The sequence below is a fragment of the Corvus brachyrhynchos genome, unplaced genomic scaffold (genome assembly GCF_000691975.1).
Source record: "Corvus brachyrhynchos isolate BGI_N302 unplaced genomic scaffold, ASM69197v1 scaffold116, whole genome shotgun sequence".
Lineage (NCBI taxonomy): Eukaryota > Metazoa > Chordata > Aves > Passeriformes > Corvidae > Corvus > Corvus brachyrhynchos.
The window spans coordinates 8,634,056-8,647,781 of NW_008240221.1; the positions used below are offsets into that span (position 1 = coordinate 8,634,056).

General features: G+C 40.6%; 1 protein-coding gene across 2 annotated transcripts in view; it reads right to left on the reverse strand.

Moving 5' to 3' along the window:
- The window catches only part of SMC6 (structural maintenance of chromosomes 6), a 39,254-nt gene that overhangs the window by 18,880 nt on the left and 6,648 nt on the right, over positions 1–13,726 (reverse strand). For both annotated transcript variants that reach the window (XM_017744952.1, XM_008641794.2), the window contains exons 4-14: positions 11,977–12,094; positions 9,914–10,019; positions 6,232–6,368; positions 5,614–5,675; positions 4,675–4,755; positions 2,863–2,964; positions 2,553–2,672; positions 2,368–2,463; positions 1,096–1,242; positions 643–731; positions 1–143 (exon numbers count right to left, since the gene is read on the reverse strand). The exon at positions 1–143 is cut by the window's left edge and continues 43 nt beyond it. In XM_017744952.1, the coding sequence (XP_017600441.1) occupies positions 1–143; positions 643–731; positions 1,096–1,242; positions 2,368–2,463; positions 2,553–2,672; positions 2,863–2,964; positions 4,675–4,755; positions 5,614–5,675; positions 6,232–6,368; positions 9,914–10,019; positions 11,977–12,094 (1,201 nt within the window). The remainder of the gene's footprint in view (positions 144–642; positions 732–1,095; positions 1,243–2,367; positions 2,464–2,552; positions 2,673–2,862; positions 2,965–4,674; positions 4,756–5,613; positions 5,676–6,231; positions 6,369–9,913; positions 10,020–11,976; positions 12,095–13,726) is intronic.

Consider the following 13,726-nt stretch of genomic DNA (forward strand, 5'->3'; position numbering starts at 1 on the left):
TACACTTAGATATAGCCTGCTGAAACTGATCCACCTGCTGATCAATCATTATTTCTTCATCATGGAATGCCTTTAACTGTTCCCTTAAGTATGCAATTCTCCTTTGTCTTTCCAATTTTACAGGCTCTGAAACCTGATTAGCACTAGAAAAGAACATACTTCCATGTTTTAAAACCATACTGATGATTTAGAAGTGACATGAACTTTATTATTTGAAGATTTACACATCAGTTACATTTAAGATTTTGTTAACTTGCAAGATCTACATAAAAATAATGCCCATTTTATTTTCTCTTTTAAAATTTTCTAATCACATGTAACTCTTCCCAGTTACATTCCTATTGCATTTAGTTTAAGACATATTTGGTTTGCACTATCATGGAAGATAGAGAATGTCTATTAACACAAAAAAAAAAAAAAAAAAACAAAACACTTTTGCTACCCAATTGCCTCTTTAGCTTCTAGCCAAAATCTTGGTATGCAAAGATGCAGATCAGAAATATTCAAATATTTAACTGGCCCTGCTAAAGACTAAATAAGTATTTTCTATTACTGCAGGTTTTCTCCTTAATCAGAAAAGCTCACTTCTTTTTTACCTGCACCTTAATAAACATACACCATAATCACTGTATCTGTATTTACCAGCTTTTCAGTTCTTCAATTCGTTTACATAGCTGTTCATTGTCTTTTCCCAGACGTTTTAACTCTGTTTTGGAACGATTATAAACTATCTATGAAGAAAATAGGATACATTAGTTTAAAAAATAGAAGAAATAATTTCCAAAAGAACTACAGTTTTGAGCAAATACTGAACTGCACCAAACCAGAGAAACATAACTTGATTTACAATAATTACATAAATGTATTTACTTTAACCTAAGCTTAAACTTAACACTGTTTAGTAACTAAGTAAAGATACAAATGCCAGGGCCTCGAACAGACACTACTTCCAGACAGGCAGGAAATTGCACTTGTTTTGAACTCCACTATGGACTCAAAAAGCCAAGATACAGGTTTAGAAGTACAGATGGGTAGAGCATGGACAAGTTTAAAGCCTTAAATTGGTATGAACTTTGAAAGGCTTTTTTTGCCTACCTCAGTTTCATTGACTGCTTTTCTTTTTGCCTGCACTTCAGCCTTCAAAGAAATACACTGAGGATGAAGGGCTTGTGCTTCTTCACTTACGGTTATCAATTTGTCTTGTATTGCTTTGTACTTTTTTTCTGCTTCATTCACTTTTACCTTTGGTGAAAAAACAAAATGATACGCAAGTAGTAATAAAACAAAATTTTCTCCAAAACCTCTTAATGTTACAGGACAAATATCTCTCAAAAGAATCCATCTGACATGTCTCAGTTGTTGGAGTTTTGTTGGGTTTAAAAAAATAAAGCAAGTCACTGCCACTATGGATATTCTAAGATGAAAACTCATAAATGTTCATTTTTGGGAAATCAAGAGACTACCAAATCTGTGAATTAGCAACCTTTTTTTTCTATCTCAATGTTTACTCAAACACAGGACTCTTAACACAATAGGGCCAAGCACCACGATATCAAAAGAAGTGAAATCAGCATCTGGACAATGTTCCTTCATCTCTACATAGACATGTTGACCATAAAGCAAAAATGCCTCAATTGCAAAACAAGTATTTCTTAAAATAAAGAAAAAAAACCATAAAAACATTTTTTAAAAAACAAAAATGAGTGCTAACAAAGGAAGTTTGGAGGAGTTTTAATGGATTGAAAAGTTTTGGGGCTGTTCAGCCTGGAGAAGTGAAAGTTGCACAAAGACCTCACAGCAGCCTTCCAGTATCTGAAGGGGAGCCTACAAGGAAGCTGGAGAGCGACTCTTCATTATCTGTGCTGATAGGACAGGGAATAATGGGTTTAAACTGAAAGAGGGGAAATTAGGTTAGATACATGGAATGAATTCTTTCCTGTGAGGGTGGTGAGGCACTGGCACAGGTTGCCCAGAGAAGCTGTTGATGCCTCCTCACCCCTGGGAGTGTTCAGTGCCAGGTGGGATGGGGCTTTGAGCAGTCTGATCCAGTGGAAGGTGTCCCTGCCCACATCAGGGAGGTTGGAACTGGATGACTTTAAGGCCTCCTCCAACCCAAACTATTCTATGAGTCTAGATTCAAAATAATGATGACCGTTACTCTGCAAAAAATCTTTCATATGCAACTCTGAATGTATGACAAAATTATTCTTTCTTGCTACCTACAGAAGTCCTAAGAACTATCCCAAAACTTCCAGAGGTCTGCTGAAATTATTGATCTTTTCTAAAGTCAGAAAAAAAACACGACAGAGCTCTGACTTGGGAGGTGACTACAACTAGAGCGATACATAGTTTAGCCCATATACATACCTGCCATTCTTCTACCTTCTGAAGGAACTCTGTATTTCCTTCTTCAGCTCTGACACCTTCTTTAAGCAGCTCTATTTCTTTTTCCATCTCACTCACCTAAAGAGAAGCCTATATTAGCATGTCCACAGCAGACTGGGAATGAAGTACATTTCATATGAACAAACATATTTTAGTAAGACATTTACCACTGCCCACGCCATCTGATGTTTCAAATCTTTGAGACGACTTTGCATGTCATTCACGAATGCAATGCTTTTGAAAATTTCCTTCTTTTCCAAATAAACCTGCTTAAGTTCTTCAAGACGCTTAAAAAAGAAAACAGGGGTTCAATCATTACTGCAAAAAGCTGCGATAAAATATGAAATTTTGGAAAGATTTGGGTTTTTTGAAATTTAATGCCACTGAGACTTAATAAAACCAAAACTATGCCATTTAACTCCTATACTTCCTTCAGTGCTCAGATCTGTTCTAAGAATTACTTATATTTTTACATACCTCTTCCCCTTGTTCTATCTGAACACGGGTATTTTTTTTAGTTTTCCCAATAAATGAATAATCTTCTTTCATTTGTTCCAGCTGAGTTGCCTTCATAAAAAACTAAAAAGGAATAAAAAGATGCAGATGTGAGATTAGCACCTTATCTAAGTGGACTTTGAATAATTATGACAGAAAGACCATTCATCCCAACATCTCTGCATGCTGAATGATACCCAAAGTGAAAAACTGGTCAGGTTGTGGTGGTACAACTTCCACCCCCTCCTTGGGCCACAATGTGATATTTGAAATGTGTGTTAGGCCCCAGCCTTGACAAAAGAAGCTGGGCTCTGCTTCTCTCCAGCTTATCAGAAACACTCTCTGCTCCCAGGAACTTAAAATGTCTGAGCCAGAGTCTGCTGTGAGAGACTGACCCCCCACCCCAGGGGGACATGGCCAGACATGCCCACCCAGCCTGAGCATGTACACCCATGGGACTCTGTGCCTTCTGGGGGGACCTTCACCACCGAGAGACCAGCTGGAGAGGATCAACCAACATCGTTGGGATCCACGGAGTGGTGATAGTTTCCTTATTCTGTCCCTGTCACTCTTTCTGTCCCCCCACCTATCTTCTCTCCTTTTTCTCTCTCTTTCTCCCTCTCATCAAATAAAACCCTTACTATTGTCACTGGCATATGGTCTCGTTTGCACCTTAATTTGGGCAGAGTTCTTTCTTTCTTTCTTTCTTTCTTTCTTTCTGTCTCTGTCTCTGTCTCTCTCATATTTACCATCAAATAAAACCCTTACTATTGTCACTGGCATATGGTCTCGTTTGCACCTTAATTTGGGCAGAGGCATTTCTAAGAACCTTAAAACTGGATCATAACAGATGGGGAAGAGAATCAGAAAAGTAAAAGCAAGAAAACACATGGGTTGAGATAAAAATTTAATAAAGCAAAAGCAGCACACACAAGCCAAGCAAAACAAGGAATTCATTCATCACTTCCTGGGGCAGGCAGGTGTTCAGCCATCCCCAGGAAAGCAGGGCCTCATCATGCCTAACAGTGACTTAGGAAGACAAATGCATCACTCAAGAAGTCCCCAAATTCCTTCTTTTTCCCCCAGCTCTATATGCTGAGCATGATGCCATATGGACTGGGATACCCTTCTGTCAGTTGGGGTCATCTGTCCTGGATGTGACCCCTCCCAGCTCCCTGGGCACCCCCAGTCTCCTTGATGGTGGGGTGGAAAAAGAAGCAGAAAAAGCCTTGACTCTGTGTAAGCCCTGCTCAGCAGTTACAAACCCCGCAGTAATGAAAATATCTCCACATTATCAATACTGTTTTCAGCACAAATACACAACATAACCCTATATAAGCTGCCATGAAGAAAATTTACTCTAACCCAGCCCAAACCAGCAGAGTCATGCTCAGAAATAAAAACAGGTAAGAGAGGGTTTAGGGGGATTAGCCACCTTTTTCTTTGGAACTGGTTGGGTGTCAGTCCAGCAATGGAGGTGGTGAGTGATTGCGTTTGCATCTCTTACTTAGTTTCACTTTCTTTCTCCCTCCTTCCAGCTTTCCCTTCAGTTTTTAAACAATTTTTATCTCATTCCTCTAATTTTTTTTTTACTTTTACTCTTCATTTCCCATTCACCCATCCCAAGCTTGGGGGCAGCACAGAAGGGAAGTGAGCATGTTGTTGTGCAGTCTTTAGCTGCTTACTTGAGTTAGCCTAAAACAGGTTATTAAAATTAAGGAATTTGAATTTTTTTTTCCAAATACCCTAAAAATCAGTACTTTCATGTTTTCTATGTTAAATTGTTTTTCTTACCTTGTACTTGTCACCTTCATTTTTAGTCTGTAAAAACTGTTTACTCATCTCTTGGGTTAAAACAGACACAGGATTATCTACCTGCAAAAAGAAATCATTTTCATTTTATTTTAATTACAACTTACCATGTAACTGCAAATCCATGAAAGTAAGCACTCTTTTCCAGTCTTGCAACTTAGTAATAAGCTAAGGTTCAGAAATCAAATTTTCTAATTCTCTCCCATCTTCAAAAAAACCAAAACATAACAAACAAAACCAGTAACAAACAGAAAATTTAAAAATCCAATTATATCAACTACATAATAGAACCATAGCAAGGACAACTAAAGAACTGCTTCCAAGAGGATACGTGACTTCTATAAAAACAGTACCTGTAAGTTCCATTTATTTTAAAAAGTCAGCATTAGAAATTCTTGTTGTATCAAAGTATGGCAATAAATGCAATGAATTGACCCATATATTCTTACAGACATTGTCACAAAATAAAATCAATACATACTAACCGAAGTTTATATTATTTGACATTCTAAGTATGTTGAATATTTTAAACTTCACATGCACTACCTGATCTTTTATTGATCACTTAGTAGTAAAATCACATTCAAATTTCTGAAACAGCTAGACCTGAAATAATGAGCAGAAAAAACTCTCCAGATAAAAAAGAAACCTATATATGTCAAGACTTTTATCAACAGGACACACGACTCACAGCTCACAGATGACAGCAAACACTTATCTGTCTGGGACAGAATCCTATTCTGCATTGTATGAGGTACAAATTTCAATTTTCCTTTTGCTGATGCATTTGATTTAAATAACATAGAAGAGGTAAAACTCTCTCCTTTAAGGAATGGCACATTTCTTTTTAATTCAAAAATTATAATATCACATGCCAATATCTTCTTAAATTGCACAGAATTTAAACACTACAAAAACTACCTGTATATTAAAGTGATCCAGTATTCCTATGAGTTCCTCTTTCTTTGAAGAAATTATGGCCCCTAGTGGTAAAAAAAGAAAGGAAAAATATCAATAGATTGAAAGTAAAGAGACATACAGTGCCCCACTCTTTTGTTCAATGTGGAAAATGTAAAAAATGAGATTAATATTTTTTTAACAGACTTAGTCCTAAATGAGAAACACTGGTTAGAGGTTTTCTTCATTATTTTTTCTATGTATTTGCATTTGAACATGAAGACTTCTAATTGAAGTCCTTCTTTGACTCATAAACCCCCTGTGACAGAATTTAGACCTATCAGCAAATTCAATAAACCTCAAAAAAGACTAAAAACTATGTTCAGCCTCATCACACAAGCAGATTTTTGTAAAAACAAATACATAATGTAAAACCTGACATGCTAAATAATACATATCAATAAATACATAATGCTTTTGACATACTAAAATGTTCTTAGTCTGGGATAAAGACAAAAAAATGGACATCATCATCATCCTTGAATGATTTTATGAAATTACTTTACTAACACCAAGGCATTCAAAGCCATGAACACGTTTAGAGAACTTCTAAGACTGAGAACAAAGCAAACTATCACCAACCACATTTGCTTTTCAGTTTGTAAGTTCTGCTTCCATCCTGATTAATGTGCTGATTCACAGTAATAGAGGCACCATACGATTCTGGTTTAAATGCATCTCTACCTTGGTTCCGCAAAGTTATGGAAATATCTGCAGAACTAAAAAAAACCAAAAAATAATAAAAAAGACAACTGAAATTAATTTCAAATCTATAAACAACAACAAAAATCGGAACGTTTTAATTTTCCATACAAATTGTCATGTGTCCTAAAGGTCACAAATGCAAGTCAGTCATTGTACCAGTCAGAAGAACACATATTTATCTGGTTTGAGCCAAAACAGCATTAGAAACTTTGCTGGTTTAAAACCCAGCAGGAAAAGTAAACCCACTCAAGCTACCTTTTTTTCTCCACCCCCTTCCCACAGTGGAGGAATCAATAGGAGAGATTATAAAAAGGAATCACAATTTACTGCAAAATCTCAAAACCAAAACAATATTAATAAGAGTGTACAAAACAGAGTGCTTTACCCACAGAAGGGTATTCACCACCAAACAAACAAAAATGCTTCCCCAAGACAGCGCCTGGCATGGTTTCCTGACAAACACAAAATGGCAACTGGTCCCTTGCTGGGCCATGTGGTGCATGAGAAAACAACAGCACCTATGTCTGGGATGCTCATGGCTTAACTTTCCCCTTCCCTAGCCCGAAAACAATGGAAAAACAAAAGCTGGTGAGACCTGACAGGTCTCTGAAACAGGTCAGGGGACCCTTTTCCTGAGCCTGACTGTGCAAGAGCAGGCCTGGAGTGCTCGGTGGTTCTGGCAGCGGTGGTGCTGCACTGCTGCTGCAGTGGCTGCGGTGGCTCTGGTGGCTGCCGCAGTCATGGCAGCTGTGGCTGGGGCTCCACACAGCTTGGCTGGGCTCCACTCCGTGCTGCTGCTGGTTCCCTCCCTTTTCTTCTTCTCCAAGTGGCATCTCGGGCTTGCCAGCACTGTCTTTCAGCACCAAACCAGAAAAGCTGTGGCTCGGAGGAACAGGAAGGGACTGTGTCTTGGGGTGATTTTATGATGACACTCGACTCCTGATCGTCTGCTTTATGCCCAGAAATGGCTGCTGTATCTTTAAGGTGGGTCCGGGGGAGGGCCAGGAGCCTTGCGGCCTCCTCTGCGGCCTTGGTTCAAAGTCTCACTCCCGGCGTGCTCAGTGCAGGGAGATCGGCGGTTACTTTCATGCTTAGCTAACTCGCAGATTAAGTAGATTTTTAGTAGATTAAGCAAGCAGTTTCCTTTTTTCTCCCTCTCTACCTTTCCCTGGACTGAAGCAGCAATCCTCTGGTGGGTTTTTTTTTTTGGTTTGTTTTTATTCTTGAACTGTTTTGTCTTGGTTTTGGTACGACATCAGATAATCACTGAGACCAGCAGGGACCACTCCGGCCAGCCTGAGACCTCAGGAAAAGCTGAACCAACAAGATAAAGGACACCAAAATCCAGCAGTTTCACCTGGTGTGAGGAGGAGACCAATGGCAGAGGTTCAACTGGTTCCCATCTGTTTTGAATGAGCTGCTGAATGAAATCTTTTTTTCCCTGCCCTGAGACAAAAGCCATCCGCCATTTTGTCCCCCCTTTGCCACATGGCCAGCCTGTTTATTTCCTCCCCTGGCATTGTGAGGTTTTTTTGTTCTGCTGTGGGTGGGTTGTGTATGTGTGTGTGTGGGTTAAGGTTCTGAAAGTTCAATATCTAGTATTTATTCAATTTTTTTTTAGTGCCATGTGGGCACTTTGTTAATAAACAAGGTTTTTTTCACTTTCACCCACTGGTATTCATTTTTCTCACTGGGAAAAGGGATTACTGAAGTCCTTCTCTTTAGAAGAGACACTCATTCCAGAGTGTTTTCTCCTAAACCTGTCTCTAAACTGAGACAGACTGCCAGTGGCAGAGACGGGCAAAGTCTGCCAGGCTGACCCTGAAACCTACACACCCCCTGTCTCAAGCCCGGCAAATGCAAATGCTGGTGGCTGTTCCACATTTGGTCCCAGCTTCCTCATGCTGACACCATGGCCCTGCCATGACGTGGGTGGTATGGAATCAGACATTGCCAGAAACTCCAGCCCTTCTCTCCACAACCATGACAGACATACTGCTGCCATACAGTGACTGCTTGCTCCTCCTATGCTTCAGCTATATCATGAGCCAAAAGCAAATATTTGTGAGGGATTTCCTCCACCTTCCCTTCCCATCTGAGTGCCCTCCTTTTACATCGCAGAATCAAACTGCTTTTCGGTAGTTCTCCTTTTTTCAAACTGGGTTCTGAATAAAACAGTTGCCTGGCTTCTACAGCCTAACCAAAGTAATCTACAGCAGAACGCTTAAGGGATTCTTCTAGAAAAGAGGAGATATGATTTCAGTTCCAAATTCTAACTTCCTGTTTCTCAAGTGAGTGCTGAAACATTAACTTAATATACATAAGGCAAGTACTGCCAACAATTTTAGTCTAAGCACCTCTGAAAGTAAAAGCCTGGGACTCTGAATAACAGCTTTATGTAAATGTAAACTCCTAAACCTCCTATCTTTTTACTGGTTTCTCTAAACACGTTATCCCCACTCTCACAGCAGACATTAATCCATTTCTTGCATGTTTAAGTTCCCAGCCATCGGTCAAGGTCTTTATATTGTATATTCACTCATGACACCAGAAAGACTGAAAAATAATTAATCTCACTGCTTGCAAAACAATGATAACTAGTTCCCTATAATTTTTTCTAGTGCACTCCATCTTTCTGTAGGATATCCAATGACAGAGTTGAAGTAAGACACGAGAGCAGGCAATACAGAGGACATAACACTGTGTTAGCTAGTTCAGTGTCCCAGTTTCAAGGGACAGAATTAATTTTCTTGCCATTACTGTGAGGGGCAGAGCCTGGAGCCATGTGAGTGCTGTTATTCTATGCCTCACACGTCATCACTGGGGGCACAGCTTCAGCTGGAAGAGAAGGGGAACACGAAGTGGAACTGCCACCATTCTGTTCCTTTTGTCCCGGGAAAGTGGGCAGTGAAGGAAGCAGTGGGGTGGCTCCAGTCCCACCATGGGCTTTGTGCATCATGGTTTTTCTTGTCTCGGGCTTGGGGAGGGAGTGTGGGTGCAGATGATTTGTCCATCATTGTTTCTTCTTTTCACAACACGGGCATGGACACTTCCATTCGCCATTTTCTTCTTTGTCTCAGGAGCTACATGGATCAGGCTGTGGTGCAGCCACCTTGAGTCAGACTCAGTGAGTATTTTTGCATGTAATCACCCTCTTTTATACATTGTTGTTATCAGTATTGTTGCTGTGTTTGTTTTCCTTATCTCATTGCTGACTTTATTCAGCAAATTTTTATCTCAACCCATAACCTCTACCTTTATCCCTCTCTTACTGGAGTGGAAAGAGAGCAGCTGTTTGGAGTTTAATTTCCAGTTGGTTTCAAACCACAACATTCCGAAATAATGGTATACTACTAGTAAAACTTCTAAGGCTTTTTGTTTTCAGGGTTTGGGGATTTTTTTGTGAGGGGAGCATATTGTTTAAATATGGTCTCTTCAATGTTATGCTTTTTATTCAAGTCCAGTGGCAGAAGAGGCAGAAAATTAGGGTAAACAGAAAACTCAGCTAACCTGAATGACAATCACTGAACTACAAATGCAACTTTAAAGTTTTACTTACGTCTCTCCTTTTTGAATAAACATTTTTAATGAGGAGCCTCTGTTAGTTGCAGTGGCTTTTCCACCAAGTCCAACAATTAGTGCAGTTAATACAGAACTTTTCCCACCTGTAATCGAAGCATTGAACTTGTTTAAAGAGAAGCTATTGTAACTTTTACTCCAGTTCACCTGCATTACAGTTTTTTGACTTCTTATATATTCATGCATTAGAAGTCCAAATTCAGTCCTTATTGAACATATAAAAGAACAATAATGCTAGAAAAGTATCTGTCATTTTCAAGGCTCTTCCTAAAAAAAACCCAACATGCTGAGCCAAACTTCTGTTATTTCTATTTAGCAATTTGCATTCAACAACATGTCCTAGGTCAGAAGGAAGGAATTTCCTTTTCTTTATAAGCATACTGAAAACATGTATACAACAAAAGAAATCAATCACACATTACCATTTCTCTAACTATCTATTTTAAGCTCTCTTTCAAAATTTATGTTTAATTTTTTTAATTCTTTCTCCAGAGGAAGGGAGCTTGTATAAATAGGTATGACTTCCTTTTTCTGTAACAGTTTCTATGTACCATACTGTCCTGGGTTACCTGCAATAGAGTTCCTTTTCTTCTTAGTAGCGTGTACAGGTCTGTGTTTTGGGTTCATCAGGAGAATAACGCTGGTAACAGGCACATGTTTTGGTTGTTCCTAAGTAGGACTTATCAATGTCTCATGCTCTGCCAGTGATGTGCACAGGAAGACAGGAGGGAGCATGGCCAGGAGAGCTGACCCAAACTGGCCGAAGGGATATTCCATACAATAGCATGTCATGCCCAGTGCATAAACTGGGGGAAGTTGTCCAGGAGCCACTGATTGCTGCCCAGGGATGGGCTGGTTGTGAGCAACTCTATTATGCATAACTTGTTTCTCCGGGGTTTTACTCCTCTCTTTCCTTCTGCTTTTCATTATAATTATTATTATATTTTATTTTATTTCAATTATTAAACTGTTCTTACCCCAAATCACGGATTTTACCGTCTTCTGGTTCTCCTTACCATCCCATTGGGGCACACGGGGAAGTGAGTGGCTGTACAGTATTTAGTTGCCAAAAGGGATTAAATGACAACAGTCCTTTCCAGCACCCAATGGGGGGCTCCAAGGGTTGAGGTAATTGACCAGAGTACATTAAAACAAACTTGCTGTAAGCATTCATTATATTAGTTTAATAGCTGCTGATCACAATGCTGATTTATTTGCTCTCAGAGTTGTGCTGGTTCTCAGAGCTGCATTATGTTACATCTTCCTTGTAGCACACGCTCCCTGTTTTTGTGTTTATCACCTTTGGGGCCTGGGCTAAAGGTTATCATTTTGAAGTACTCTGTAATGCTGGCTGATATATGACATGACAGGACAAGACAGGACAAGACAGGACATGGCAGGACATGGCAGGACATGGCAGGCCCGCTGGCCGCGGAACTCGCCGGGTCCGCGTACTCAGCGCCACCGTCACCGCTGGGCTGCCGATGTCTTCTAGCGGCAACTGCTCACAATTACACCTTGTACCCCTCCTCCTTCGGGAGACAACCTACTACAGAGACATCCTCCCCTTCTCCAGGTTAACTACAACAGCTTTTGAAAACCGTGAATATCCTTGGAAGCAGGATGTTGCTCAATGTGGTTCAGATGTCGTTTAGAATTAAGCAACTATTAGCAGGACTTCAACCCCCCATTACAAGCACTGTGGTTCCTCCAAACTCAGTGATGGGAACTGCAGGCACTTGGACAATTACTGCGCATTTAATAATAAACATAGAAGTACATTTAGTTCAAATAAAAAATAATGTATTATTTAGCTATGACAATATTTATATTCACATAATCTTTTGCAAAAATCTCCAAATTTAAGACCTAACTCACCAGCCTTTAACTACTAGGATAGACCTGTGTGGTACCTAATTTCAAAAGTGAATCCTTGTCCATGCCTAAAAGATTGCTAGCGGCTCTTTTTCAAATAAAAATAACATCTTCTATATTATTAACAGAAGTGTTCTTTGACAAAAACACTATGCAATTAATACTTACTTCCATTGGTTCCAATAACAAAATTGAGATTTGATCCAAACTGAAACGGCCCCAAATTTGAATGGCACATGAAGTTCTTCAGCTGGATACTTTCAATTATCCCAACTTCACCGTCAGGCTAAAGAACGAGCAATTAAAACTCAAGTTATGTATGCATTTTAATGAGATTAAATTAATATATTTTAAATGCAAAGAGCATTAAAATGACAGTATGATATAAAACATCAGTTGCTACAAGCCACAAGGAAGCAGAAGGGTTTCATGACACTGTGTAAAGTTGCTTGCTATAGAGCAGTTATGCAGAAAAAATACAAAGAAAACAGTTACCAAAGCTCATCCCTCACACAGAGTAACTTCCAGTTCTCCCTATTACTAACTTATCATCAATACGATATAAAATATTAAGAGAATAGATCTACACAGTTGGCTGATCAAGTTAAAGCATGTTATTAAGGGCATTGTCCAAATGTCTTGTAAATACTGACAGGATTGGGGCACCAATCACCTCTCTAGGAAGCTGTACTGCCTTTGGGTGGCAAGGTTATGGTAGCAGGGGCAGGAAGCTACAGGGGTGGCTTCTGTTATTTTATGATCGGCTATTATAACCTGCCAGAAGCTTCCCTGTGTCTGACAGAGCCAATCTCAGCCACCCCCAAGACAGACCCACTGCTGGCCAAGGTTGAGCCCATCTGCAACAGTGGTAGTGCCTCTGGGCTAGGAGTTAGGAAAGGGAAATTGCAATTTCAGCAAGCACAGCCAGAGAAGAGAGGAGGGAGAATATGTGAGAGGAACGGCTCTGCAGACACCAAGGTAAGTGAAGGGGGGGCAGGATGTGCTCCAGGCATCAGAGCAGAGAGCCACCTGCAGCCTGTGGGAGAGCACCATGCTGGAGCAAGTGGATTCCCAAAGGAGGCTGTGACTCTGTGGGAAGCCTACACTGGAGCAGGCTTCTGGCAGGATATGTGGCATATGGAGAGAAGAGCCCACACTGGAGCAGGCTTGCTGGCAGGACTTGTGACCCCATGGGGGACCCACACTGGAGCAGGCTGTTCCTGAGGGACTGTATCCTGAGGGACTGTATCCTGAGGAAGGGATGCACACTGGAGCACAGAACAAGTGGGAGTCCTCCCTCTTCAGAGGAAGGAATGGCAGAGACAACATGTAATGAGCTGACTGCAGCCCCCATCCCCAGTCCTCCTGTGCTGCTGCAGGGAGGAGGTAAATTGGGAGTGAAGATGAGCCAAGAAGGGGTAGAGGGAAGGTGTTTTAAGATTTGGGTTTATTTCTCATTATCTCTCAAATCCTGATTTGATTGTTAATAAATTAATTTAATTTTCCCAAGCTGAGTCTGTTTTGCCCACGACAATCACTGGGAAGTGATCTCTCCCTGCCCTTAGCAATGAGCTTTTTCTTCTATTTTCTCTCCCCTGCTGTAAGAGACGGTCTGACGATCCCTCATCTGCCTCACGATCATCGCCAAGGACAGAGACTGAACACAGGAGTCCTGGCCTGGCTGAGGTGGGATGTCTGCCCACTGTTGCCTGCAGGTGAGCCCGCTGGGAACTGGTACCCAATTCCTGAGGAAATTAGTGCGGGTCACGGTGGACTGCGCCGTTCTTGCTGCCCAGGCAGGAAGGACTGTGCTGAAGCGGAAAGGAATGACCTGTCCTGTACACCTGTCCTGTACCTGTTTCCCAAAGCAACGGGCCTCATAACACTGGCTGGAGATTTTCCCCCCCCTCTGGGGAAA